Genomic DNA, 27,782 nt, shown 5'->3' with positions numbered 1-27,782 from the left:
AGATTTGAGGGGCCAATGACCTACTCCTGCTTCTATTTTCTTAACTGCAAGTGTGACTTCTAGTGGATAGAATAATTCAGATTTGTAAGAAAAAAATTCAAGCACATTTCAGTAAATATGCCCTTTTCAGTGCCTGCTCAGATTAACGTTAACATTGCTTTCTCGGGATTGAACTCCTAATTTTCTCTTGCCTAGTGTGAAAAGCTAGTGCATTGAAAAGTTCTTTGAGACATATTGTAGTATGTTTCTGTTGCCATATTATACTTGTAACAATTTTAATAATTCTAGCACACTGTTTTAACTTTCAGAAAGTAATAAACCTAGAGCTTTTGTTTGAGTTGACAAGGCCTGAACTCGTTGAAAGTGTAACTGTCCAGTACAACACCAAGTCAAGTACCTTCTTCAAACTGACTCTTCCTGTCGATGTGGTGATATTTGTTAATCCAGATGACCCATGGGAAAAGTATGTATTGTTCTAAATATTAAATGGTTTCTGAATTCCTTTAGTATGTTAGTATGTTAACAGTGCAATGATGTAATCCATAGTCAATAATACTTTGTTGGTAAAGCAGTTTTAACATGTTGGGGCCGAAATTCACCTCCGCCTGAAACGGCCCAGACCTACCATTTTTGAAGTCTTCTGGCCGCCGCAATGGTTGCGATGGCCTATCCGGAGAAATTCAGCTCCTCGACCTTTTTTTTTTCAAGCGGGGGAAAAAGTGGCCTCAACATGGGAGCAGAGCGGAGTGCGCGTCACTAGCTGGGCAGAAGTGGGGGCAGGACGGAATCTCCACCATTGTCGGTCATCAGCGCCGTGCTGATGACATCATTGCGTGTCAATACGTCTCTCCCCTTCAGTTAAAGGGGAGAGCCGCTATGAGATCTGCATCTTTTTAAGTTAGGTCCATTGGCAGGGGGGGAGGGTTTCGGCCAGGCCAATGGCCTGGCACCCAAGAGGGGGTGCCAAGCTGCCTATTGGCGGCCCGGCCAAACCCGGGGGCATAATTGTCAGCCGGATCTGGCAGTCGGCTGACAAAAAAAAATTAAATGGCGACACTGGCAGCACAACCTCCCCTTAAGGGCGGCCGTGCCCCCAACCAACAAGGCCCAACAAAGAGAGCACCGCCACAAAAAGCTGTTGGGGGCACCGAACGGCGGCCAGGAGACTTTTACAGGTGAATTTCCCTCCTGGGACAGCTTCATTGCGGTGCGCGCTCTTATGACGTCTTTAAGATGAACCTGCAGGAGCAGAGCAGATCGTCACGCCGCAGCAAAAAGACCCAATGTGAATTTAGCGAGCGTTAGCCATGCCACCGCAAGTCGGCGGCCATTCAGCACCGCCCTGTGGCTGCTGCTTTCAGGCAGTCAGAGGCCTTATCAGGAGGCTGAATTTTGGCCCATGTACTCAAGTTAAATGTTTTCACTGGACATTCAAGTATGTTGTCCAAATTTGTTTAATTTTATTCTGAGGCACTTGCTGGATACTTTGTGCCAATGGACTGTCTTCCCTGGAGGCACAAGATTTCCATTTATTTTATTGTCTTTGGCATTGACCCAAGTACATTGATAGAGAATTTTGCATCTGCTCTTGTATACTAGTGACAAACTCCTAAAGCAGTGTTTTTCAATCTTTTCGAAGTTGAGGCTTCTTGCAAATAGATTCAGTAGGAAGGGGAGTAAAGCTGGAATTAGAAAGCAAAAATAAAGAAAGTGAGTTTGACGGAGAGAGGAAACTAGCAGGAAAAAAGGGTAAAAAAACAAATTTACAGGCTCTTTGTTTAAATGCACGCAGCATTCGTAACAAGATAGCCATTACAGAGATGTGGTTGCAAGGTGACCAGGACTGGGAGCTAAATATTCATGGGTATTTGACAATCCGGAAGGACAGACTGAAAGGAAAAGGAGGTGGGGGTAGCTCTGTTGATAAAGGATGGAATCACTAATAGTGAGAAATGATATTGGCTCAAATGATCAGGATGTTGAAACAGTTTGGGTGGAGATAAGGAATAATAAGGGGAAAAAGTCACTGGTGGGCGTAGTCTATAGGCCCCCTAACAGTAGCAACCCTGTTGGTCGGAGCATCAACCAGGAAATAGCGGGGGCTTATAAAAAGGGAACAGCAATAATCATGGGTGATTTTAACCTCCATTTGATTGGACAAATCAAATTGGTCAGGGTAGCCTTGAGGAAGAGTTCATAAAGTGCATAAGGGATGGGTTCCTTGAGCAGTATAAGAACATAAGAACTGTAGAAATAGGAGCAGGAGTTGGCCATACGGCCCCTCGACCCTGCTCCGCCATTTAATACGAACATGGCTGATCCGATCATGGACTCAGGTCCACTTTCCTGCTCGCTCCCCATAACCCCTTATCCCCTTATTGTTTAAGAAACTGTCTATTTCTGTCTTAAATTTATTCAATGTCCCAGCTTCCAGAGCTCTGAGGCAGCGAATTCCACAGATTTACAACCCTCAGAAGAAATTTCTTTTCATCTGTTTTAAATGGATCTTATTCTAAGATCGTGCTCTCTAGTTCTAGTATCCCCCATCAGTGGAAACATCCTCTCTGCGTCCATCTTGTCAAGCCCCCTCATAATCTTATACGTTTCGATAGATCACACCTCATTCTTCTGAATTCCAATGTGTAGAGGCCCAACCTACTCAACCTTTCCTCATAAGTCACTAGGTTGATCCCTCATCTAAGGAATCAACCTAGTGAACCTTCTCTGAACTGTCTCCAAAACAAGTATATCCTTTCGTAAATATTGAAACCAAAACTGCACGCAATATTCCAGGTGTGGCCTCACCAATACCTTATCTAACTGTAGTAAGACTTCCCTGCTTTTATACTCCATCCCCTTTACAATAAAGGCCAAGATACCATTGGCCTTCCTGATCACTCGCTGTACCTGCTTACTATCCTTTTGTGCTTCATGCACAAGTACCCTCAGGTTCCGCTGTACTGCAGCACTTTGCAATCTTTCTCCATTTAAATAATAACTTGCTCTTTGATTTTTTTTCTGCCAAAGTGCATGACCTCACACTTTCCAACATTATATTCCATCTGCCAAATTTTTGCCCACTCATTTAGCCTATTTATGTTCTTTTGCAGATTTTTTGTGTCCTCCTCACATTGCTTTTCCTCCCATCTTTGTATCATCAAACTTCGCTATGTTACACTCGGTCCCTTCGTCCAAGTCGTTAATATAGATTGTAAATAGTTGGGGTCCCAGCGCTGATCCCTGCAGCACCCCACTAGTTACTGGTTGCCAACCAGAGAATGAACCATTTATCCCGACTTTCTGTTCTCTGTTAGCCAGTCCCCTATCCATGCTAATGTATTACCCCCAACCCCGTGAACTTTTATCTTGTGCAGTAACCTTTTATGTGGCGTCTTGTCAAATGCCTTCTGGAAGTCCAAATATACCACATCCACTGGTTCCCCTTTATCCACCATGTTCATTACACCCTCAAAGAATTCCAGCAAATTTGTCAAATATGACTTCCCTTCATAAATCCATGCTGACTCTGCCTGACCCAATTTTGCTTTTCCAAATGTCCTGCTACTGCTTCTTTAATAATGGACTCCAATATTTTCCCAACCACAGATGTTAGGCTAACTGGTCTATAGTTTCCTGCTTTTTGTCTGCCTCCTTTTTTTAAAAAATAGGAGCAGTACATTTGCAGTTTTCCAATCTGCTGCGACCTCCCCAGAATCCAGGGAATTTTGGTAAATTACATATGTAGCCAATGATCCCCTCATTTTTGTTTAGTTGCCAAATCTCGCAATATTTAAAATTCCTTTACGGAGGGTTTTCCGTTACATTCATATCCGGGTAAACGAGAGTTTACTGTATATCTTTCATATTCCAGGTTTTTTTCCAATGTTGGAGTATATTTTTTACTGTTATTATATTTTAATAAACTGAAATGCATGAACAAAAATCAAACCAGAATCAGGGAGAGGGGAATTACCTTGAGTCTGCTAGAATTAACATGAACATAGGAAGATAGGAGTAGGCCACTCAGTCTCTCAAGCCTGCTCCTCTATTCAATTAGATCATGGCTGATCTGTACCTCAACTCCAGCCCCATATACCTTGATACCCTTAAATAACAACACTCGATCCATCTCAGTCCTGAAAGCTCCAATTGTCTCAGTTATCTCAGCGTTTGAGAGAATCCCAGATTTCGGCTACACTTTACTTGGAAAAAGTGCTTCCTTATTTCCCTCCTAAATGGCCGAGATCTAATTTTAATAAGTTCCCTTATTCTTGATTCCCCTATCAGAGTAAATATATTTTGTGTATCTACCCTATTGAATCCTTTTAATATTTTAACAATCTTGATCAGATTGTTCTATACCCAAGGGAATACTAACCTAGTTTATACAACCTGTTGAGGGAGTGCAGCGAAGGTTCACCAGACTGATTCCCGGGATGGCAGGAGTGACATATGAGGAGAGATTGGATCACCTGGACCTTTATACATTGGAGTTTAGAAAGATGAGAGAGGATTTCATAGAAACATATAACATTCTGACGGGACAGGTTAGATGCGGTTAGAATGTTCCCGATGTTGGGGAAGTCCAGAACCAGGGGACACAGTGTAAGGAGAAGGGGCAAGCCATTTAGGACTGAGATGAGGAGAAACTTCTTCACTAAGAGTTGTTAACCTGTGGAATTCCCCGCCGCAGAGAGTTGTTGATGCCAGTTCATTGGATATATTCAAGAGGGAGTTTGATATGGCCCTTATGGCTAAAGGGATCAAGGGGTATGGATAGAAAACAGGAAAAGGGGTACTGAGGGAATGATCAGCCATGATCTTATTGAATGGTGGTGCAGGCTTGAAGGGCCAAATGGCCTACTCCTGCACTATTTTCTATGTTTCTATGTCCTCTTATCTGAACCTTCTTGGCACCGGTATCATTCTGGTAAATGCGCTGCACCTTATGGAAGTGCGGTACCCAAACCTAACGCAATACTCAAGATGGGGTCTAACCAGAGCTTTATACATCTGTATCATAACTTCCACCCTTTTGCATTCCATCCCTCTTGAGTTGAAGGCCACCATTCCATTAGCCTCTAATTGTTTTTGTACACTTACTAGTTTTTATTGATTTCTGTACATGAACACCCTAACTCTCCTTCCTCCTCCACAGTTCCTAGTGACTCACCATTTAGAAAATACTTGATTTATTTTTCTTGGGTCCAAAGTTGATGACCTCACATATTTGTCCACAATAAACTCCATCTGTCACAGCTTTGCCCACTCACTTAATCTGTCTATGTCCCTTTGCAACTTCTTGCTCCATTTGCACAACTTGCTATTCCTCATCAGTAAACTTGGATATATTAACACTCTATTCCTTCATCCATGTCATTAATAAATATGATATAAAGTTGAGTGCCCAAAACAGATCCCTGGGGAACACCACTTGTCATAGCCTGCTAATCTGAGTATATAACCTTTATCAGTCTCGGTCTCCCATGGCCCAACCAATTTTCAACCCTACGTCCAATTTTGTGCGTTCTTATTTTCGGCGATTATCTTTTTTGTGGAACCTTATCGAATGTTTTCTGGAAGTCTATGTAGGTAACATTCATAGCACTCCTTTAATGACGTCCTCAAAAAAAAATTCACCTAGATTAGTCAGACATGGCTTTTTTTTTTTAAAGAGAGAAGTTATGCTGGAGCTCTCTAGCTCATATTTGCCCAGTCACTCTATCCTTAATGACAGATTTCAGTAGGTTCCCCACAACTGACCGTACAATCTTAAATTGTGGAATTTATTTATAATATGCACACAGAGTTCCACTTCCTAACCTCTTTCACCTTGAATTCCCAGAGCATACCTTTGGTCATACAATTAAATAATTTTTAAACTAAAGTCCATGTTGTAGCTGAACTCTCCTGTCGCCTGCCACTCCTGTTGTAAAGAACTGAAGGTGGATTCCGGACCTAGGCTGCTAAAAAGCCTAAAAAGAAAAGACTGAAATGCTAGAAATCTGAAATAAAAACAGAAATTGTTGTAAATAGCACCATCAATGTTTTAAATGTAGATCTTTGATCAGAGCTCAGTTCTGATGAAGGTTCTGCACATGAAATTTTAGCCTGTCTTTTTGCTTCACAAATCTTTCCATCGTTTCTATTTTTATTACAGGAGCCATCCTGATGAGTTGGAAAGAACATTTGCTTCTGCAAAGCTCTTGATTTGGATTTCCCCAAACTATTTAGCAGTAGGCCTGAATTGTGAAATTTGGATAGGATAAATTTAATAGAAATATGAAGGGAAAACATATCATGATTTCCAAGCTTGCTGAATGTAAAAGTGTTTAATTTAAATTTTTCTGCCATTATTTGAGGAAAGAACAGCAGCTGGCAGGGAAGTTATAATACAGCTGTGCACGAGTTTGACGCTGAGAAAAAAGTAGTTTTCTTGTCAAATTGTACTGTGTATGTAGTTTAGAATATGCCTTGAGTATTCATTATAAATTATGTTTTTCACAGACTACTGAATCTTGTTGTGGAAGCTGTTTCTGTACAGCTCTCTGAGATGGATAGCTGCATTCAGAGATATGGAAAAAAAAATTCTATCCCAATACCGCAAGCATTCCACTTTGAATTGCCAGAGAAAACTACTCTTACTACAGTAGTATACCCTGCTGGAATTACTGATGATGAACTGGAACCGCAACGAAAAGTATGGTTGGAGTCCAGGTCACTTTTTCCCATTATAAAGCCTGCCCATGAATTACTAACTGTTTAAAGTAGCAATTAATTTTGGATTGATCCTCATTTTTTTCATGACACAATCTGTCTTTTCACCCTTTCAACTATGTCTACCAAGATAAATTCCATGGTGTTCACACTAATTGAGTGTAGTATGATTATGGTGCCCAATTTTGAATACAATTCCTAGAGGCAGTGAAAATGTTGGTTTTGAGTGACATCCCAAGCTTCTAAATCACTTCCCTAAGTGATTTCCTTCTATTTTTTTTTCTTTCTTACACCACAAATGGATAGGTCACTTATCCCAATAATAAAACCACAAGACACTTTTCAAGCAGAACCACTACACTTCCTTTACTTTCTTTAAATATCAATGCTCCAACAGGTATGTTCATTTTTTTTGCCCTGCCATCAATTGTGAGGAATTCCCCAGCTTAGAGGGAAAGGAGAGGATGTGGGCTACAAGATGGCATGTCTGATTGAAGTTTGTAAAGGGGCAAACCCTCTGTGGAAGACTTGGTTTAGCTACACCTGAGCCAGGCAGGTCCACAGTACTGTTGATGATTGACCAGTTTTGCTTATTGAATGATGCCAGGTTTTAAAAGGTTAAATTGTGAGAACAGGTTGCATAAACCTGGCTTGTATTCTAGAATATAAATTGAGGCCAATTTAATTGAGCTGTTGAAAATGTTAAGGTTTTGAGAAGGTAGACACTGAGAAACTATTTTCTCTGATGGCGTAATCAAGAACAAGGGGACATAATCTTAAAATTAGAGTTGGGTAATTCAGGAGCGGAATCAGGAAGCACTTCTTACACACAAAGGGTAGTAGAAATCTGGAAATGTCTCCCCTAATAGGATGTGGATGCTGGGATGTGTGGAGCTGTCAAGATTGAGATGCTAGATTTTTGTTAGAAAAGTGAATCAAGGGATATGAACAAAGGTGGATAGAGTTGAGCAGATCAGCCATGATCTAATGGTGGAGTAGGCGAGAGGGGCTGAATGGCTCTATGCTGTTACTAAAGGGCTTGGAGTGTTCTATCTTGGCTCCAGATAACCATGTATGTAAGACACTACCCCTATGGGTAGCGTGATCCTGACTGGACAGATGGCAGGGAGTGTCCTGTGCTTAAAGGCTGTATGGATTAAACTCTAGTAGTAACCATGTAAGTACTTGGTAGGCTCCTAAGTCTTGGAACTGGCCAGCCTGCTGCTGGATTTCGGTAAATGGGATGAGTCCTTTTAAGATATCTCATTGGGTAAAGTGAAACTCTACCTGTATGGAAACATTTGTCAAATTTAAGAGCATAAGAAAAAGGAGCAGGAGGAGTAGGCCATTCGGCCCCTCGAGTCTGCTCTGCCATGCAATAAGATCATGGCTATCTAATCTTGGCCTCAACTCTACTTCCCTGTCCACTCCCCATAACCCTTGACTCCCTTATCGTTCAAAAATCTGTCTATCTCCACCTTAAATATATTCAATGACCCAGCCTCCACAGTTCTCTGCGGTAGAAAATTCCAAAGTTTCGCAACCGTCCGAGGAGAAATTCCTTCTCATTTCTGTTTTAAATGGGCGACCCCTTATTCTGAAACTATATGCCCCCTAGATCTAGATTCCCGCTCGAGGGGAAACATCCTCTCTGCATCTACCCTCAAGCTCCCTCAGAATCTTATATATTTCAATAAGATCACCTCTCATTCTTCTAAACTCCAATGTGTATCGGCCCAACTTGCTCAACCTTTCTTCATATGACAACCCTTTCATCTCAGGAGTCAACCTTGTGAACCTTCTCTGAACTGCTTCAATACAAGGAGATCCCTCATTAAATAAGGAGACCAAATCTGGTGTGAACTCACCAATGCTCTGTACAGTTGTAGCAGGACTTCCCTACTTTATACTCTATCCCCCTTGCAGTAAAGGTCAACATTCCATTTGCCTTCCTGATTACTTGCTATACCTACATGCTAACTTTTTGTGTTTCATCCCTCTGTACTGCAGCATTTTGTAATTTCTCATTTAAATAATTATTTTTTTTATTTTTTTCCTACCAAAGTGGATAACCTTACATTTTCCCACATTATACTCCATCTGCCAAATGTTATGGAAATTCCCTTACCTAGTGAACAACATACAAAAGGGAGGAGAATAAAAGAATAGTTAGAAATTGTGCTTTAGCACTACAGGTAAAGGGAAAACTAAAGTAATTAAATCAGGAGGGAGGACATAAAAAGGCTGCGGGAGGACATAGACAGGCTAAGTGAGTGGGCAAGAATTTGGCAGATGGAGTATAATGTTGGAAAATGTGAAGTCCTGCACTTTGGCAGAAAAAAAATCAAAGAGCACGTTATTTAAATTGAGAAAGATTGCAAAGTACTGCAGTACAGCGGGACCTGGAGGTACTTGTGCATGAAACACAAAAGGATAGTATGCAGGTACAGCAAGTGATCAGGAAGGCCAATGGAATCTTGGCCTTTATTGCAAAGGGGATGGAGTATAAAAGCAGGGAAGTCTTGTTACAGCTGTACAGGGTATTGGTGAGGCCACACCTGGAATACTGCATGCAGTTTTGGTTTCCATATTTACAAAAGGATATACTTGCTGTGGAGGCAGATCAGAGAAGGTTCACTAGGTTAATCCCGGGGATGAGTGGGCTGACTTATGAGGAAAGGTTGAGTAGGTTGGGCCTCATTGGAATTCAGAAAAATGAGAGGTGATCTTATAGGAACGTATAAGATTATGAGGGGCCTTGACAAGGTGGATGCAGAAAGGATATTTCCACGGTGGGAGAGACTAGAACTAGAGGGCATGATCTTAGGATAAGGGGCTACCCATTTAGAACTGAGATGAGGAGAAATTTCTTCTGAGGGTTGTGAATCTGTGGAATTCTCTGCCTCATAGCTGTTGAAGCTGGGACATTAAATAAATTTAAGACAGAAATAGACAGTTTCTTAAACGATAAAGGGTTATGGGAAGCGGGCAGGGAAGTGGAGCTGAGTCCATGATAAGATCAGTCATGATCTTATTGAATGGCGGAGTAGGCTCGAAGGGCCTTACGGCCTACTCCAGCTCCTATATCTTATCTTGTAAATAAGAAATGCATGAGAAAAACAACATTAGAGCAGAGGGACAGGTTAGGGAATGTGGCCCAAATAAGCGTTCTTTATACGAATGCATGGAGTATCAGGAACAAATTGAATGAATTGCAGGTACAAATTCAACTTGGAGGGTATGACATGGTAGCCATTACTGAGACATTGCTGCAAGACGGTCAGGACTGGGAACTGAATATACCAGGTTAAAAGGTCTACAGGAAGGATAGGGAACTGATGGAGAGTGAGGAATAGCGTTTTTGATTAAGGATAAAATTACTTCATTAATGAGAGAGGATATAATAAGTGGTAAGCTGGCATTGGAGACTTTATGGGTAGAATTAAGAAATAGAAAAGGACTTATGACTAGTGTGTATAGGCCCCTTGGTAGCAGCTGTGAAGTGGCAGAATGTATAAAGGCAGAGAATAGACAAGCGTGTAGCGAAGGCGGAGTGGTTTTAATGAAGGATTTTAACATTCATATAGATTGGGTTCATGTCAGAAATGTAGCAAATTTCATGAGTGTTCAGGATAATTTTCTGCAACAATATGTCCTAGAACCAACAAGGGAGCAAGCCAAATTAGATTTAATGAGTAATGAAGCAGATTTAGTTAATAGCTTAAAGGTGTGAATATTTATCTAATAGCGATCATAATATGATCGAATTCAACATATTTGAAAGGGAGAAACGCGAAAGAGCTGCTCAGGTTATAGATTTAGGTAAGGGTGACTTCAACAGAATGAAACGGAGACTGTCCACAGTAAAATGGGCAAATCTATTCATGTGTAAAATGACGAGACAAGAGGTGTTCAAAAAATAATTTAATGCGATACAGAACCAGTTTATATCCCCATGGGGCAAGAGATCTACTTACCAAAAAAACAGCCATGGATAACAAAAGAGGTAAGAGACAACATAAAACTAAAAGAAAAAGCATACAAAAATGCAAAAAAGTAGCACATGTCCTGGCAACTGGGAGACATGCAAAGAAAAGCAAAAGGTGACAAAATAGATAAGAAGAGCTAAAAAATGGATATGAAAGAAAATTGCAAGGGATATCAAAATCGACGCAAATTATTTTTACAATTATATTCAGAAAACGTGGGTAGTCAGGAGCAATATGGGCCCCTTGAAAACTAATTATTGTAAATGACGGACATGTTGAAGAATTATTTTGCATCAGTATTTACAGTAGAAGAGGATAGCATGCCAGGCATCCCAAGGAAACTAATATTGAATCAGGGACGGGGACTCACTAAAATTAGCGTAAGCAAAATAACAGTAATGAAGAAAATAATAGCACTAAAGAGTAGCAAATCACCAGAACCAGATGATTTCCATCTCGGGGGTTTTAAAGGAAGTAGATGAGAACACTGCAGATGCCCTAGCAATAATCTTTCAAAGTTCTCTCAATTCAGGAACCATTCCTTTAGATTGGAAAACTGCACATCACTCCATTATTTAAGAAAGGTGAGGGAGGGAATCCAGGAAATTATAGATCAGTTAGCCTAACATTTATTTATTAGAGTCTGAAATTACTAACGTCTATAATTAAGGGTAGAGTGACTGGATACCTTGAAAATTTTCAACTGATTGATTCATTTTGTAAAGGGTAGGTCATGCCTGACTAACCTGATTTAATTTTTTGAAGAGATGACTAACGTGTCATCATTGTAGGCAGTTCCTCGAATCGAGGATGACTTGCTTTCACGTCAAAAAGTTCATGGGTGTTTCAATGATGGACCTAAAATTCCAGGTCCAAACTAAATCTTGAAGGGTGGAAGATGCCTGCTTGGATTTTTTTTAATGTGTGGTAACCGTTGCACACCAGCCACCACACGGGCTTGACCATTAAGGGAATTAAGGGTTATGGGGAGCGGGCAGGTAAGTGGAGCTGAGTCCACGGCCAAATCAGCCATGATCTTGTTGAGTGGCGGAGCAGGCTCAAGGGGCTAGATGGCCTACTCCTGCTCCTAATTCTTATGTTCTTATGTCCTTATGACAGAGCTAGGTCTTGGTCCAGTAGCAAGGATTAACCAAAACGACTGGAGACCAAATCTGCTGCACGGACCTAGTGCGCACACATATCGCAGTATGGGCGGAAGAACTAACGTAGTGGACAGAGGAATGCCTGTAGATGTTGTATCGACTTCCAGAAGGCATTCAATAAAGTTTTTAAAAATTCGTTCCTGGGATGTGGATGTCGCTGGCAAGGCCAGCATTTATTGCCCATCCCTAATTGCCCCATAGAAGGTGGTGGTGAGCCACCTTCTTGAACCGCTGCAGTCCGTATGCTGAAAGTACTCCCATGTTAGGGAGGGATTTCCAGGATTTTGACCCAGCGATTATGAAGGAATGGTGGTATATTTCCAAGTCAGAATGGCGTGAGTTGGAGGGGAGCTTGGAGGTGATGGTGTTCCCATGCACCTGCTGTCCTTGTCCTTCTAGGTGGTAGAGGTCTTGGTTTGGGAGGTGCTGTCAAAGAAAGCCCCTCATAAGAGACTATTTGCTAAATTTGAAGCTGATGGAATTGAAGGAAAATTATTAACCTAGTTAAGAAATTGGCTGAGCGGCAGGAGACAGAGAGTAGGCTTAATGGGCTGGTACTCTAATTGGCAAGTTGTGACTAGTGGTGTGCCACAGGGATCTGTGTTGGGGCCTCAACTATTCACCGTATTTATTAACGACTTAGATGATGGGATAGATCCAAATTTGTCGATGACACAAAGGTAGGTGGCGATGGAAGCATAAAATTACAGAGATATTAATAGATTAAGTGATTGGGCAAAACTGTGGCAAATGGATTTCAATGTAGGCAAGTGCAAGGTAATTCGCTTTGGACCTAAAAAAGATAGATCAGAGTACTTTCTAAATGGTGAAAAGCTAGAAACAGTGGCGGTACAAAGAGACTTGGGGATCCCTGTACATAGATCATTAAAATGACATGGGCAGATACAGAAAATAATCAAAAAGGCTAATGGAATACTGGACGTTCTATCTAGAAGACTAGCATACAATGGGGTAGAAGTTATTCTACGGCTATACAAGGCCCTGGTTAGAGCATACCTGGAGTACTGTGTTCAGTTCTGGCCATCACGCCATAGGAAGGATATATTGGCCTTGGAGGGAGTGCAACATAGATTTACCAGAATGATACCAGGACTCCCAAGGGTTAAATTACGAGGAGAGATTATACGAACTAGACTATATTCCCTGGAATTTAGATGGTTATATTGTGATTTGATCAAAGTTTTCAAGATAATAAGGGGAACTGATAGGGTAGATAGAGAAAAACTATTTCTGAAGATTGGGGAATCTAGGACTAGCACATAGCCTAAAAACAATATCTCGCTTTTCACGAGTGAAGCTAGGGAACACTTCTATATGCAAAGTGTGGTAGAAGTTTGGACCCCTCTTCCGCAATCGGCAGTGGGTGCTAGATCAATTGTTAACTTTAAATCTGCGATTGATAGATTTTTGTTAACTGGAGGTGTTAAGGGATATGAGGCAAAGGTGGATATGTGGTGTTAGATCACAGATCAGCCATGATCTCATTGAATGGCAGAACATGCTTGAGGGACTAAATGGTCTACTCCTGTTCCTCTGTTCCTTTATTGAAAAATCATAGCCTTGAACTCTGTGTTGGAATATTACGGTGGAAGCCATCTTTCCCCATCCATGCTTAAATTTTATGGGCTGGATTTTAGACTTTTCTGTTTTCGGGGCAATAATGGCAGCGGGGCAGGAAAGGTAGCGGCCGGGAATAGTTTGCGCATTAGTATTTAAGTTTGGGCATCTGGGCCCTGCGTCAGGGGGCACAGTGCTAAGGGAGGCATTGTGCACTTTGCTAAGCAGCCAGCCAGGGAACGCACAGAGAGGGCTTGGGGGGGTGGGGGAACACAAAAAAACCCACAAACATTCCTAAAACATTGCCCACATCTCCACAACACACATCACACACAAAATTCAAACAAAAAACACACCCATTTACATTTTAGAGTCCATTACCTTCTTCTCCGCCGACGGGATTGCTGGACCGCTCTGATTTCCCATTGAGGTCGTTGAGGGGGGACTTCCAGGCGGAAGGGTTGGGCAAGACTCGAAGCTCGCACCCATGTCACAACCAGTTGCATACTCTGTGCAGCTCTTCCGGGCAGTGCTGCTCAGCGCTACCGCAAAACTCAACTGGAGGATCGCGGCGGGGCGCTGGAGACCTCACTGCCGCCTTTCACGCTGTTCCAGATGCGGAGCACAAAGGGCAAGAAAATCCATCCCATAGTATTTTAGACTCTAGCCCATTTCAAAGCAGCCTGTGCTTTTTGCTTTTCTGATTGCTCTCCATTGCAGCTATTTAGAGGTCAAAGGACATTTTTAACCAAGGAACAGGATAGAATGAAACTGCAGTCTAGATTTTGTTATAGGATCTGGTTCTGCTATTCCACTCTGGAATTGGAAGTAATTTTTCATGTTCTCGTGACCTTATAGTGCAGCAGTCCTGGTAGCTACCAGATATTTGGTTGTGTTGTTCTGTTATTAGCTAAATTAGAGTAAGGAGCACAGTTGATTTTGAATGTGCACATTTTCTATATTGACTTAAGTTAACCTTTATTAGGTTAGAAAATATATTGAATAAATTAGAGCCTTATGGACTTTTAGGCTAGAATATTTGTGTAGGTTGTAAAATAATATTCTTTAAAGGATAACCTAAAGATTTCATGAAGTCATCAGATTAAAATCTTTGCATTTTTTTGATGTGTACAGGAGTTGCATACCAAACTTTCTCTAGGCGATAAGCCCTTCCTTCGCCGTCCTATGGCTTATCACTTTCCAGCCGATGAGATAGCGAATACATACCTGCGAAATATACATAAGTATATTCCTCTTCCCGACGCTGAAGAATTTGGGGTAGATATCTAAATTTACGATGCTATATACTGTTTTTTGTAAAAGAAAATAGCCACAATAACAGCATTATTTGTAGTTGCAAGCATTTTTATGTTGTACAACGACGTCGAAAATAATAACGACTCAATTATCTGCACTTTAAACTTTTGAGCTTACAGATATGTTTTATTTACTTTGGAATAGGTTCATGTAGTGCATGGATCGTACACTTATCATCACTACTTGCAGGACGACATAAATGACACTGGGTGGGGTTGTGCATACCGTTCTTTGCAAACCATCATCTCCTGGTTCAACTTTCAGGGATACATCAATGTCCCTATACCATCACATGAGGAGATCCAAAAGGTATGACAATCCCTTTAAATCATTGTCTGTTTTTCAATGCTTTCGGGACTTATTCAACAGGAATCCTAGCGAAAAACTATTTTAAGCCACACATTTTCATTTTTAAAACATTACTTTGTTCAGCAGCCATACAACACAGTGCAGTGATTAATTTACTTTCAACGAATAATTTGTTTGCTGTATGATTGGATAATTGAAGCTGTAACATATCAAATTACATCAATGCAATGGATTGTTTTGCTAAACATTTTCATAAAATTTGACACGAGGTTTCAGCAAATCAAGGCAATGCCTGGTGTAATGGCAGACCCAGTGCCGCTTTGGTGGGGTCATGACCAATCTTCAATTGCTTTTAGCACCCGAACACAGAATTGGAGGACATCACACAGGCGTTAACTCAAAAACTAAAAACTGAGGAAGAGCTTTGTTGGGAGGAGGAGTCAAAAGGTGAAGCTGCTCACACACATGGGAACCTATGCAGGGAGACAGAGGGAAGTAAAATGGGGCAGAAGCAAGATAGAAAGAAGAAAAGTAAAAGTGGAGGGCAGAGAAACCCAAGGCAAAAATCAAAAAAGGCCACATTACAGCAAAAGTCTAAATGCACAAAAGTGTGTTAAAAAGACTAGCCTGAAGGCTCTGTGCCTCAATGCGAGGAGTATTCGTAATAAGGTGGACGAATTAACTGCGCAGGCAGCTATTAACGAATTTATAATGGGGAACAATGAAATGGCAGACCAATTGAACAAATACTTTGATTCTGTCTTCACGAAGGAAGACACACATAACCATCTGGAAGTACTAGGGGACCAAGGGTCTAGTGAGAAGGAGGAACTGAAGGATATCCTTATTCGGCGGGAAATTGTCTTGGGGAAATTTATGGGATTGAAGGCCGATAAATAAGGCCTGATAGTCTGCATCCCAGACTACTTAAGGAAGTGGCCCTAGAAATAGTGAATGCATTGGTGATCGTTTTCCAACAGTCTATCAACTCTGGATCAGTTCCTATGGACTGGAGGGTAGCTAATGTAACACCACCTTTTAAAAAGGGAGGGAGAGAGAAAACAGGTAATTATAGACCGGTTAGCCTGACATCAGTGGTGGGGAAAATGTTGGAATCAATTATTAAGGACGAAGTAGCAGCGCATTTGGAAAGCAGTCCAAATCAGCATGGATTTATGAAGGAGAAATCATGCTTGACAAATCTTCTGGAATTTTTTTGGGGATGTAACTAGTAGAGTGGACAATGGAGAACCAGTGGATGTGGTGTATTTGAACTTCCAAAAGGCTTTTGACAAGGTCCCACACAAGATTGGTGTGCAAAATCAAAGCGCATGGTATTGTGGGTAATGTACTGATGTGGATAGCGAACTGGTTGGTAGACAGGAAGCAGAGAGTCGGGATAAACGGGTCCTTTTCAGAATGGTAGGCAGTGAATAGTGGAGTGCCGCAGGGCTCAGTGCTGGGGCCCCAGCTCTTTACAATATACATCAATGATTTGGTTGAAGGAATTGAGTGTAATATCTCCAAGTTTGCAGATGACACTAAACTGGGTGGTGGTGTGAGCTGTGAGGGGGATGCTAAGAGGCTGCAGGGTGACTTGGACAGGTGAGGTGAGTGGGGAAATGTATGGCAGATGCAGTATAATGTGGATAAATGTGAGGTTATTCACTTTGGGGGCAAAAACGCGAAGACAGAATATTATCTGAATGGTGGAAAAGGGGAGGTGCAACGAGACCTGGGTGTCATGGTTCATCAGTCATTGAAAGTTGGTATACAGGTACAGCAGGCGGTAAAGAAGGCAAAATGACATGTTGGCCTTCATAGCTAAGGGATTTGAGTACAGGAGCAGGGAGGTCTTACTGCAGTTGTACAGAGCCTTGGTGAGGCCTCACCTGGAATATTGTGTTCAGTTTTGGTCTCCTAATCTGAGGAAGGACATTCTTGCTATTGAGGGAGTGCAGCGAAGGTTCACCAGACTGATTCCCGGGATGGCTGGACTGACATATGAGGAGAGACTGGATCAACTGGGTCTTTATACATTGGAGTTTAGAAGGATGAGAGGGGATCTCACAGAAACATACAAGATTCTGACGGGACGGGACAGGTTAGATGCGGGTAGATTGTTCCCGATGTTGGGGAAGTCCACTACCAGGGGACACAGTCTTAGGATAAGGGGTAGGCCATTTAGGACTGAGATGAGGAGAAACTTCTTCACTCAGAGTTGTTAACCTGTAGAATTCCCTACCGCAGAGAGTTGTTGATGCCAGTTCATTGGCTATATTCAAAAGGGAGTTCGATATGGCCCTTACGGCTAAGGGGATCAAGTGTTATGGAGAGAAAGCAGGAAAGGGGTACTGAGGGAATGATCAGACATGATCTTATTGAATGGTGTTGCAGGCTCGAAGGGCTGAATGGCCTACTTCTGCACCTATTTTCTATGTTTCTATGATATAATTGGCATTACGGAGACATGGCTCCAGGGTGACCAAGGCTGGGAACTTAACATCCAGGGATATTCAACATTCAGGAACGATAGACAGAAAGGAAAAGGAGGTGGGGTAGAGTTGATGATTAGAGAAGAAATTAAAGCAATAGTAAGGAGGGACATTAGCTTGGATGATGTGGAATCTGTATGGGTAGAGCTGTGGAATACCAAAAGGCAGAAACGCTAGTGGGAGTTGTGTACAGACCACCAAACAGTAGTAGTGAGGTTGGGGACAGCATCAAACAAGAAATTAGGGATGCGTGCAATAAAGGTACAGCAGTTATCATGGATGACTTTAATCTACATATAGATTGGGCTAACCAAACTGGTAGCAGTACGGTGAAGGAGGATTTCCTGGAGTGTATTAGGGATGGTTTTCTAGACCAATATGTCGAGGAACCAACTAGAGGGCTGGCCATCCTAGACTTGAAGTATAACGAGAAAGGACTAATTAGCAATCTTGTTGTGCGAGGCCCCTTCGGGAAGTGTGACCATAATATGGTAGAGTTCTTTATTAAGATCGAGAATGACACAGTTAATTCAGAGACTAGGGTCCTGAACTTAAGGAAAGGTAACTTCGATGGTATGAGACGTGAATTGGCTAGAATAGACTGACGAATTATATTTAAAGGGTTGACGGTGGATAGGCAATGGCAAACATTTAAAGATCACATGGATGAACTTCAACAATTGTACATCCCTGTCTAGAGTAAAAATAAAACGGGGAAAGTGGCTCAACCGTGGCTAACAAGGGAAATTAGGGATAGTGTTAAATCTAAGGAAGAGGCATATAAATTGACCAGATAAAGCAGCAAACCTGAGGACTGGGAGAAATTTAGAATTCAGCAGAGGAGGACAAAGTGTTTAATTAGGAGGGGGAAAATAGGAGAGGAAGCTTGCAATGAACATAAAAACTGACTGCAAAAGCTTCTATCGATATGCGAGGAGAAAAGGATTAGTAAAGACAAACGTGAGGTCCCTTGCAGTCAGAATCACATGAATTTATAATGGGGAGCAAAGAAATGGCAGACCAATTGAACAAATACTTCGGTTCTGTCTTCATGTCGGAAGACACAAGTAACCTTCCGGAAATACTAGTGAGAAGGAGGAACTGAAGGAAATCCTTATTATTCAGGAAATTGAGTTTGGTAAATTAATGGGATTGAAGGCCGATAAATCCCCAGGGCCTGTTGGTCTGCATCCCAGAGTACTTAAGGAAGTGGCCCGAGAAATAGTGGATGTATTAGTGGTCATTTTCCAGCATTCTATAGACTCTGGATCAGTTCCTATGGAATGAAGGGTAGCTAATGTAACCCCACTTTTTAGAAAATGAGGGAGAGAGAAAACGGGGAATTATAGACCGATTAGCCTGACATCAGTAGTGGGGAAAATGTTGGAATCAATTATTAAAGATGAAATAGCAGCGCATTTGGAAAGCAGTGACCGGATCGGTCCAAGTCAGCATGGATTTATGAAGGGGAAATCATGCTTGACAAATCTTCTGGAATTTTTTGAGGAATGTAACTAGTAGAGTGGACAAGGGAGAACCAGTGGATGTGGTGTATTTGGACTTTCAAAAGGCTTTTGACAAGGTCCCACACGAGATTGGTGTGCAAAATTAAAGCACATGGTATTGGGGGTAATGTATTGACGTGGATAGAGAACTGGTTGGCAGACAGGATGCAGAGAGTTGGGATAAACAGGTCCTTTTCAGAATGGCAGGCAGTGACTAGTGGGGTACTGCAAGGTTCAGTGCTGGGACCCCAGCTATTTACAATATACATCAATGATTTTGATGAAGGAATTGAGAATAATATCTCCAAGTTTGCAGATGACACTAAACTGGGTGGCGATGTGAGCTGTGAGGAGGATGCTGAGAGGCTGCAGGGTGACTTGGATAGGTTAGGTGAGTGGGCAAATGCATGGCAGATGCAGGATAATGTGGATAAATATGAGGTTATCCACTTTGGTGGCAAAAACATGAAGGCAGAATATTAACTGAATATTAGGAAAATGGGAGGTGCAACGAGACCTGGGTGTCATGTAACATCAGTCATTGAAGGTTGGCATGCAGGTGCAGCAGGCGGTGAAGAAGGCAAATGGCATGTTGGTCTTCATAGCTAGGGGATCTGAGTATCGGAGCAGAGGGGTCTTGCTGCAGCTATACAGGGCCTTGGTGAGGCCTCACCTAGAATATTGTGTTCAGTTTTGGTCTCCTAATCTGAGGAAGGACGTTCTTGCTGTTGAGGGAGTGCAGCGAAGGCTCACCAGACTGATTCCTAGGATGGCAGGACTGACATATATGAGGAGAGACTGGATCGATTGGGCCTGTATTCACTGGAGTTTAGAAGAATGTGAGGGGATCTCATAGAAACATATAAAATTGTGATGGGACTGGACAGGTTAGATGCAGGAAGAATGTTCCCGATGTTGGGGGAGTCCAGAACCAGGGGACACAGTCTAAGGATAAGGGGTAAGCCATTTCGGACCGAGATGAGGAGAAGCTTCTTCACTCAGGGAGTTGTTAACCTGTGGAATTCTCTTCCGCAGGGAGTTGATGCCAGTTCGTTAGATATATCCAAGAGGGTGTTGGATATGGCCCTTATGGCCAAAGGGATCAAGGGATATGGAAAGAAAGCAGGAAAGGGATACTGAGGTAAATGATCAGCCATGATCTTATTGAATGGTGGTGCAGGCTCGAAGGGCTGAATGGCCTACTCCTGCACCTATTTTCTATGTAGGACACTTTCTGTAGGCTACCATAGCCAAATCTGGACATCGACCTCCCCCTCCCCCATCACCTCAACTTGCTATGCTTCAAACTTAGCTTCGCCCCGATACCAGGTCAGAAGGCTAAAAGCTTTCAGCTTCAGACTATGGTCTAACCTAAGTTTGCTGATACCAGCCAGGGAGCTAACAATTGACCTGATTTCCTTGGCCTACGGAGAGGACAGACCATCCAGGTTTCTCACTCTTTAGATGTGGGGTGAGAACATGACTGGGCTCAGTTGTGATGCCCTCTATGGTACAATATCTTGCAGCTACTCACTGTTTAAACTCGCACGCAAAGAATGACCATTTGGGTAAGATGCTGGCAAAACTGGTATAACCCATGGAACACCAGTCAAGGCTGGGAGTGACCACGCACAGTTCTTGTGGAGTCCAAGTCCCATTTTCACACTGGAATCTGTCGTCCTGCCACATCCAGTCATGAATGGTGGTGGACAATTAAGCAACTAACTGGTAAAGGAGCCTCCATGAACATCCCCATCTTCAATGATGACGGAGCCTAGCACATGAGTCCTGAGGTCCATCAGAGATGCCAGCCTTGAACTAATTTGATTCACTCCATGTTATATCAGGAAACGGCTGAGTGCAGTGGACAGAGCAAAAGATATGGGCCCCAACAACTTCCCGGTTGTAATGCTGAAGACCTATGCTCCAGAGATGAGCCTCTTGCCAAGTTGTTTCAGTACTGCTACAACACTGGCATCTACCTGGCAATGAAGAAATTTCCCAGTTCTGTCATGTGCACAAAAAGCAGGATAAATTCAACTTGGCCAGTTACCACTCAATCATCGGTGAAGTGATGGAAGGAATTGTCAATCAGCACTCTCAAGCAGCACTCACTCACCAATAATCTGCTCACTGATGCTCAGTTTGGGTCCTGCCAGTAGACCTCAGCTCAATCCTCATTACAGCCTTTGTCCAAAAATGGACATGAGCTAAATTCCAGATGCGATGAGATAGCAACTGTTCTACTTATCGAGGAAATCAGGGTAGCAACAAGGAACCCGAGTAAAATTGAAATCAGTGGGCACGGGGGAATAACTCTCCATTGACTGGAGTTATCCCTAGCACAAAGGAAGATGGTTATGATTGTTGGAGGCCAATGATCTCCGCTCCAGGGCATTACTGCAGGACTTCATCAGGGTCGTGTCCTTGGACCAGTTATCTTCAGCTGCTATATCAATGACGTTCTCGCCATCACAAGATCAGAAAAAGGTCTGTTTTGCTGATGATTGCAGTGTTCCGCTCCATTTGCAATTCCTCACATAGGAATAAACTCAGGTAACGGAAAGATTACAGTATCATTTTTAAGATGCTTAATAATGTATATACGACATTGGACTATCATCTCTGTCTCATTCCCTATGAACTTTCACTGCTTCCCCATCCTTTCCAGAGTGACAGTTTTTTTCCCTGAGGCCAGCATCATATGATTATTTGTTGTTTTACATAAAATTAAATAGAATGCACAACACAGAAACAGGCCATTTGGCCCAACTTGTCTATATCAGTGTTTATGCTCCACACAAGCCTCCTTTCACCCCACTTCATTTAACCCTAGAAGCATAACCTTCTATTCCTTTCTTCCTCATATGTTTATCTAGCTTCCTCTTAAATGCATCTATACTATCCATTAAATGCACCTATGCTATTCACCTCAACTGCTCCTTGTGATAGCGAGTTCCACATTCTAAACACACTCTGGGTAAAAAAAATTCTCCTGAATTCTCTCGGATTTATTAGTGACTATCTTATATTTATGGCCCCAAATGTTGGTCACCCCCACAAGTAGAAACATCATCTTTTTGTCTACTCTATCAAACCCTTTCATCATCTCTGTTACGCTCATAACAAAATGATACAACTGAGTACTGTATGCAATGAGTAAGTGTGACCTTAGCTCCTTTAATTAAACTCCAGAGTGCTGGTACAGCGTGGGAGGCCTGCTTATATACCTTGCTCCAAAGGGATGCTGGGATCCCTTGGGACTCTCAGGTTGGCCCTCTGGTGGTGATGTGATACAGGTTGCCAAGAGTTACGTACATAACATCAGTCCCTCCCAAAGTCAACAGTACACTTATTTAAAGGGTGCGCCGATCTCGGGCTTATCGTCTCGGTACAAATGCAGGTGTGGGTGACTTGGTTGGTGCTTCGCTGGGCAGCTGGCCTTGCCGGGCTGCTGGGGATGGTGAGGTCAGCTTCGTGGTCAATCATGATGTCGGTTGTCACGTGTGTGTGTGTGTGTGTGTGTGTTTGAGGGTCGAAGTTGGTGGTGTCCTCTTCGGGTTGTTTGTGGACCGCAATTTGGTTTGGTCCAAATGCTTTCTGCACTTTAGTCCATTGGCCAATTTGACCTGAAACACCCTACACCCTTCTTTGGCTATGATTGTGCCGGAAAGCCATTTGGAACCATGTCCATAATTGAGTACAAATACAGGGTCACTGACTTCAATATTGTGAGATAAGTTTGCGTGATCATGGTACATGCTTGTTGATGCCGCCTGCCCTTGACGTGATCATGGAGATCAGGATGGACAAGAGAGAGCCTTGTTTTGAGCGCCCTTTTCATGAGCAGCTCAGTTGGGGGAACCCCGGTGAGCGAGTGGGATCTGGTGCGGTAGCTGAGCAGGACTCTGGACAGGCGGGTCTGCAGGGAGTCTTCCGACATGTGTTTTAAGCTTTGCTTGATGATCTGGACTGCCTGTTCTGCCTGACCGTTGGATGCGGGCTTGAACGGGGCAGATGTGACGTGCTTGATCCCATTACGGGTCATGAATTCCTTGAATTCAGCACTGGTGAAGAACGGCCCATTGTTGCTGACGAGGACATCGGGCAGGCTGTGCGTGGCAAACATGGTTCGTAGGCTTTCGATGGTGGCAGTGGACATGCTTACAAACATTATTACACACTCAATCCATTTTGAATAAGCATCCACAACAACCAAAAACATTTTGCCTTGGAAGGGGCCCACAAAGCCAACGTGGATCCTCGACCACGGTTTGGAGGGCCATGACCACAAACTTAGCGGTGCCTCTGGGTGCATTGCTCAGTTGAGAGCAAGTGTTGCATTGGCGCACGCACGACTCTAGGTCTGAGTCGATGCCGGGCCACCACACATGGGATCTGGCTATAGCTTTCTTCATTACCATGCCTGGGTGGGTACTATGTAGGTTGCGTATGAACGTTTCCCTGCCTTTCTTAGGCAAAACCCACGATTACCCTACGAAAGACAGTCCACCTGTATGGACATTTCGTCTTTGCGCCTCTGGAACGGCTTGATCTCTTCCTGCATCTTCACTGGGACGCTCCCACTGAGGACACAGTTTTTTACCGGGTAAAGGATCCTGGCCAGTCCAGGTCTTGATCTGGTGGGCCGTAACGTGTGACTTTTCATTTTCGAATGCATCCATCATCAAGAGCAAGTCTGCAGGCTCTGCCATTTCCACCCCGGTGGTGGGCAATGGTAGCCGACTGAGAGCATCAGTGCAGTTCTCTCTGCATGGTCTGTGGCAGATTACATAGTTGTATGCCGACAGCGTGAGCGCCCATTTTTGGATGCGGGCAGAGGCATTGGTATTAATCCCTGTTCTCTGAGAAGAGCGATATGAGCGGCTTATGGTCAGTTTCTAGCTCAAACATGAGACCAAATATATACTGGTGCATTTTTTTTCACCCCGTAAACGCATGCAATCATACTGTAAGTCCTTTCGGCCTTAGACAAACTCCTGGACGCATATGCAACCGGTTGCAATGTTCCCGATTCATTAGCCTGTTGTAACACACACCCGACCCCGTATGACGACGCATCGCAAGCTAGCACTAATTGTTTACGTGGGTTATACAGAACAAGCAGTTTGTTGGAACATAACAGATTTCTGGCTTTCTCAAAAGCAGCCTCTTGTGATTTCCTCCATACCCAGTCGTCTCCCTTGCGCAGTAGCACACGTAGGTGTTCTAGCAAGGTGCTTAACCCGGGTAGGAAATTACCAAAATAGTTGGAGTCCCAGAAACTACTGCAGCTCCGTCGCTTTCTGTGGTCTCGGCGCATTCTTGATGGCCTCCGTCTTGGCGTCGGTGGGTCTGATGCCGTCCTCCGCGATTCTTCTCCCTAAGAACTCGACCTCTGGTGCCAGGAAAACACACTCCGACTTAGAACTCTTCCAGATTCTTCAAGTGTTCGATGGTGTCCCGACCTGTGACCACCAGTATGTCGTCCTGGAAGACCATGGCGCACGGAACCGACTTTAGCAGGCTCTCCATGTTCCGTTGGAAAATTGCCGTGGCCAAACGAATCCCAAATGGGCATCTGTTGTAGATGAACAGGCCTTTGTGCGTGTTGGTGCAGGTGCTGGCAAAGATTCCGCCAGCTCCTGCGTCATGTAGGCTGAGGTCAGGTCCTACTTGGTGAACATCTTTCCTCCAGCCAGGGTCGCAAATAGGTCGTCTGCCTTGGTTAGCGGGTACTGGTCCTGCAGCGAAAAACGGTTAATCGTTACTTTATAGTCCCCACAAATTCTGACTGTGACGTCGCCTTTGAGAACCAGAACAATCGGACTGGTCCACTCGTTGAACTCCACCGTCGCAATGATGCCTTCTCGCTGCGGCCTGTCCAGCTCAATTTCCACTTTCTTTCGCATTATATTCTTGATTGAAGGCTGATAAATCCCCAGGGCCTGATGGACTGCATCCCAGAGTACTTAAGGAGGTGGCCTTGGAAATAGCGGATGCATTGACAGTCATTTTCCAACATTCCATTGACTCTGGATCAGTTCCTATGGAGTGGAGGGTAGCCAATGTAACCCCACTTTTTTAAAAAAAGGAGGGAGAGAGAAAACAGGGAATTATAGACCGGTCAGCCTGACCTCAGTAGTGGGTAAAATGATGGAATCAATTATTAAGGATGTCATAGCAGTGCATCTGGAAAATGGTGACATGATAGGTCCAAGTCAGCATGGATTTGTGAAAGGGAAATCATGCTTGACAAATCTTCTGGAACTTTTTGAGGATGTTTCCAGTAAAGTGGACAAAGGAGAACCAGTTGATGTGGTATATTTGGACTTTCAGAAGGCTTTCGACAAGGTCCCACACAAGAGATTAATGTGCAAAGTTAAAGCACATGGGATTGGGGGTAGTGTGCTGACGTGGATTGAGAACTGGTTGTCAGACAGGAAGCAAAGAGTAGGAGTAAACGGGTACTTTTCAGAATGGCAGGCAGTGACTAGTGGGGTGCCGCAAGGTTCTGTGCTGGGGCCCCAGCTGTTTACATTGTACATTAATGATTTAGACGAGGGGATTAAATGCAGTATCTCCAAATTTGCGGATGACACTAAGTTGGGTGGCAGTGTGAGCTGCGAGGAGGATGCTATTGGGCTGTAGAGTGACTTGGATAGGTTAGGTGAGTGGGCAAATGCATGGCAGATGAAGTATAATGTGGATAAATGTGAGGTTATCCACTTTGGTGGTAAAAACAGAGAGACAGACTATTATCTGAATGGTGACAGATTAGGAAAAGGGAAGGTGTAACGAGACCTGGGTGTCATGGTACATCAGTCATTGAAGGTTAGCATGCAGGTACAGCAGGCGGTTAAGAAAGCAAATGGCATATTGGCCTTCATAGCGAGGGGATTTGAATACAGGGGCAGGGAGGTGTTGCTACAGTTGTACAGGGCCTTGGTGAGGCCACACCTGGAGTATTGTGTACAGTTTTGGTCTCCTAACTTGAGGAAGGACATTCTTGCTATTGAGGGAGTGCAGCGAAGATTTACCAGACTGATTCCCGGGATGGTGGGACTGACCTATCAAGAAAGACTGGATCAACTGGGCTTGTATTCACTGGAGTTCAGAAGAATGAGAGGGGACCTCATAGAAACGTTTAAAATTCTGACGGGTTTAGACAGGTTAGATGCAGGAAGAATGTTCCCAATGTTGGGGAAGTCCAGAACCAGGGGTCACAGTCTAAGGATAAGGGGTAAGATATTTAGGACCGAGATGAGGAGAAACTTCTTCACCCAGAGAGTGGTAAACCTGTGGAATTCTCTACCACAGAAAGTAGTTGAGGCCAATTCACTAAATATATTCAAAAGGGAGTTAGATGAAGTCCTTACTACTCGGGGGATCAAGGGGTATGGCGAGAAAGCAGGAAGGAGGTACTGAAGTTGCATGTTCAGCCATGAACTCATTGAATGGCGGTGCAGGCTAGAAGGGCTGAATGGCCTACTCCTGCCCCTATTTTCTATGTTTCTATGTTACCGCCCGGGAACCAAGTGGATCTGCATCTTCGCCGCCGAGAAACTTCCAATGCCTGGCTCAAACGAAGACTGGAATCTGGGCCCATGAGGCATCGTCGACAGACGAAAGCGCTCTGATATCGTCCCACTTCCAGCGGATTTTCCCAAGCCAGCTTCTGCCGAACAGTGAGGGGCCATCCCCGGCACAATCCACAGTGGGAGTTCATGCACTGCTCCATCATAGGAGACTTTTACTTCTGCGCTACCAATAACCAGGATCAGCTCTTTGGTGTAAGTTCTTAGTTGGGTGTGAATGGGGCTAAGCTTGTGCCTGTGTACCTTGTTGCTCCACAACCTGTCGAAAGCCGTTTTGCTCATTATGGACTGACTCGGATCCCTGTCCAGTTCCATGGATACTGGAATTCCATTCATTTCAACTTTTAACATGATCAGTGGACATTTCGTGGTGAAGGTGTGTACCCCATACACTTCTGCCTCCTCGGTTCGAGTCTCTAGTTCAGCCTGATCCACCATGGATCGATCTTCCTCTGCAACATGGTGGTTTGCAGGGTTTGCAGCTCGTCTGCACATTCGCTGGAGGTGTCCCATTGTTCCACAGCCTTTACACGCATAGTTTTTGAAGCGGCATTGATGAGTCTGATCACCTCCACAGCGCCAACAAGGTGTTAACTGCCTCGCATTAACAATTGATGGCGGACTCTGGGTCATCTGAGGTTGTGCAGCTGCCGGCGTGTACGTTATGCCATATGCATTCCTGCTTGAAAACGACGTTACTTTGTGTACAGTACTAGCCGAAACCTCTGCTGCAAAATTTGTTTGGTGTTATCGCTGGTGGACATAAATGCTTGGACTATCATTATGGCTTTGCTCAGATTCGGTGTTTCAACAGTCAATAGTTTATGAAGGATAACCTCATGGCCAATGCCAAGTACAAAAAAGTCTCTTAGCATTTGTTCTAGGAATCCATCAAATTCGCAATGTCCTGCAAGGCGCCTTAGTTCGGCGACGTAGCTCACCACTTCCTGGCCTTCAGAGTGCTGACACATGTAGAATCGATACCTTGCCATCAGAACGCTTTCCTTCGGATTTAGGCACTCCTGGACCAGTGTACACAGTTCTTCATAGGATTTGGTTGTTGGCTTCACCAGAGCTAGAAGATTCTTCATAAGGCCATAGGTTGTTGCCC

At 43.5% G+C, this 27,782-nt stretch overlaps 1 protein-coding gene across 1 annotated transcript in view; it reads left to right on the top strand.

Annotated features, from left to right (window-relative positions):
- Window positions 1–27,782, top strand: part of LOC139263240 (ufm1-specific protease 2-like) — a 97,338-nt gene that overhangs the window by 47,729 nt on the left and 21,827 nt on the right. The window contains exons 5-8 of the mRNA XM_070879007.1: window positions 309–463; window positions 6,508–6,700; window positions 14,582–14,725; window positions 14,909–15,073. Coding sequence (XP_070735108.1) covers window positions 309–463; window positions 6,508–6,700; window positions 14,582–14,725; window positions 14,909–15,073 — 657 coding nt within the window. The remainder of the gene's footprint in view (window positions 1–308; window positions 464–6,507; window positions 6,701–14,581; window positions 14,726–14,908; window positions 15,074–27,782) is intronic.

Source organism: Pristiophorus japonicus, chromosome 1 (genome assembly GCF_044704955.1).
Source record: "Pristiophorus japonicus isolate sPriJap1 chromosome 1, sPriJap1.hap1, whole genome shotgun sequence".
NCBI classification, from domain to species: Eukaryota; Metazoa; Chordata; class Chondrichthyes; family Pristiophoridae; genus Pristiophorus; species Pristiophorus japonicus.
This window is presented reverse-complemented; position numbering and strand designations above follow the sequence as displayed.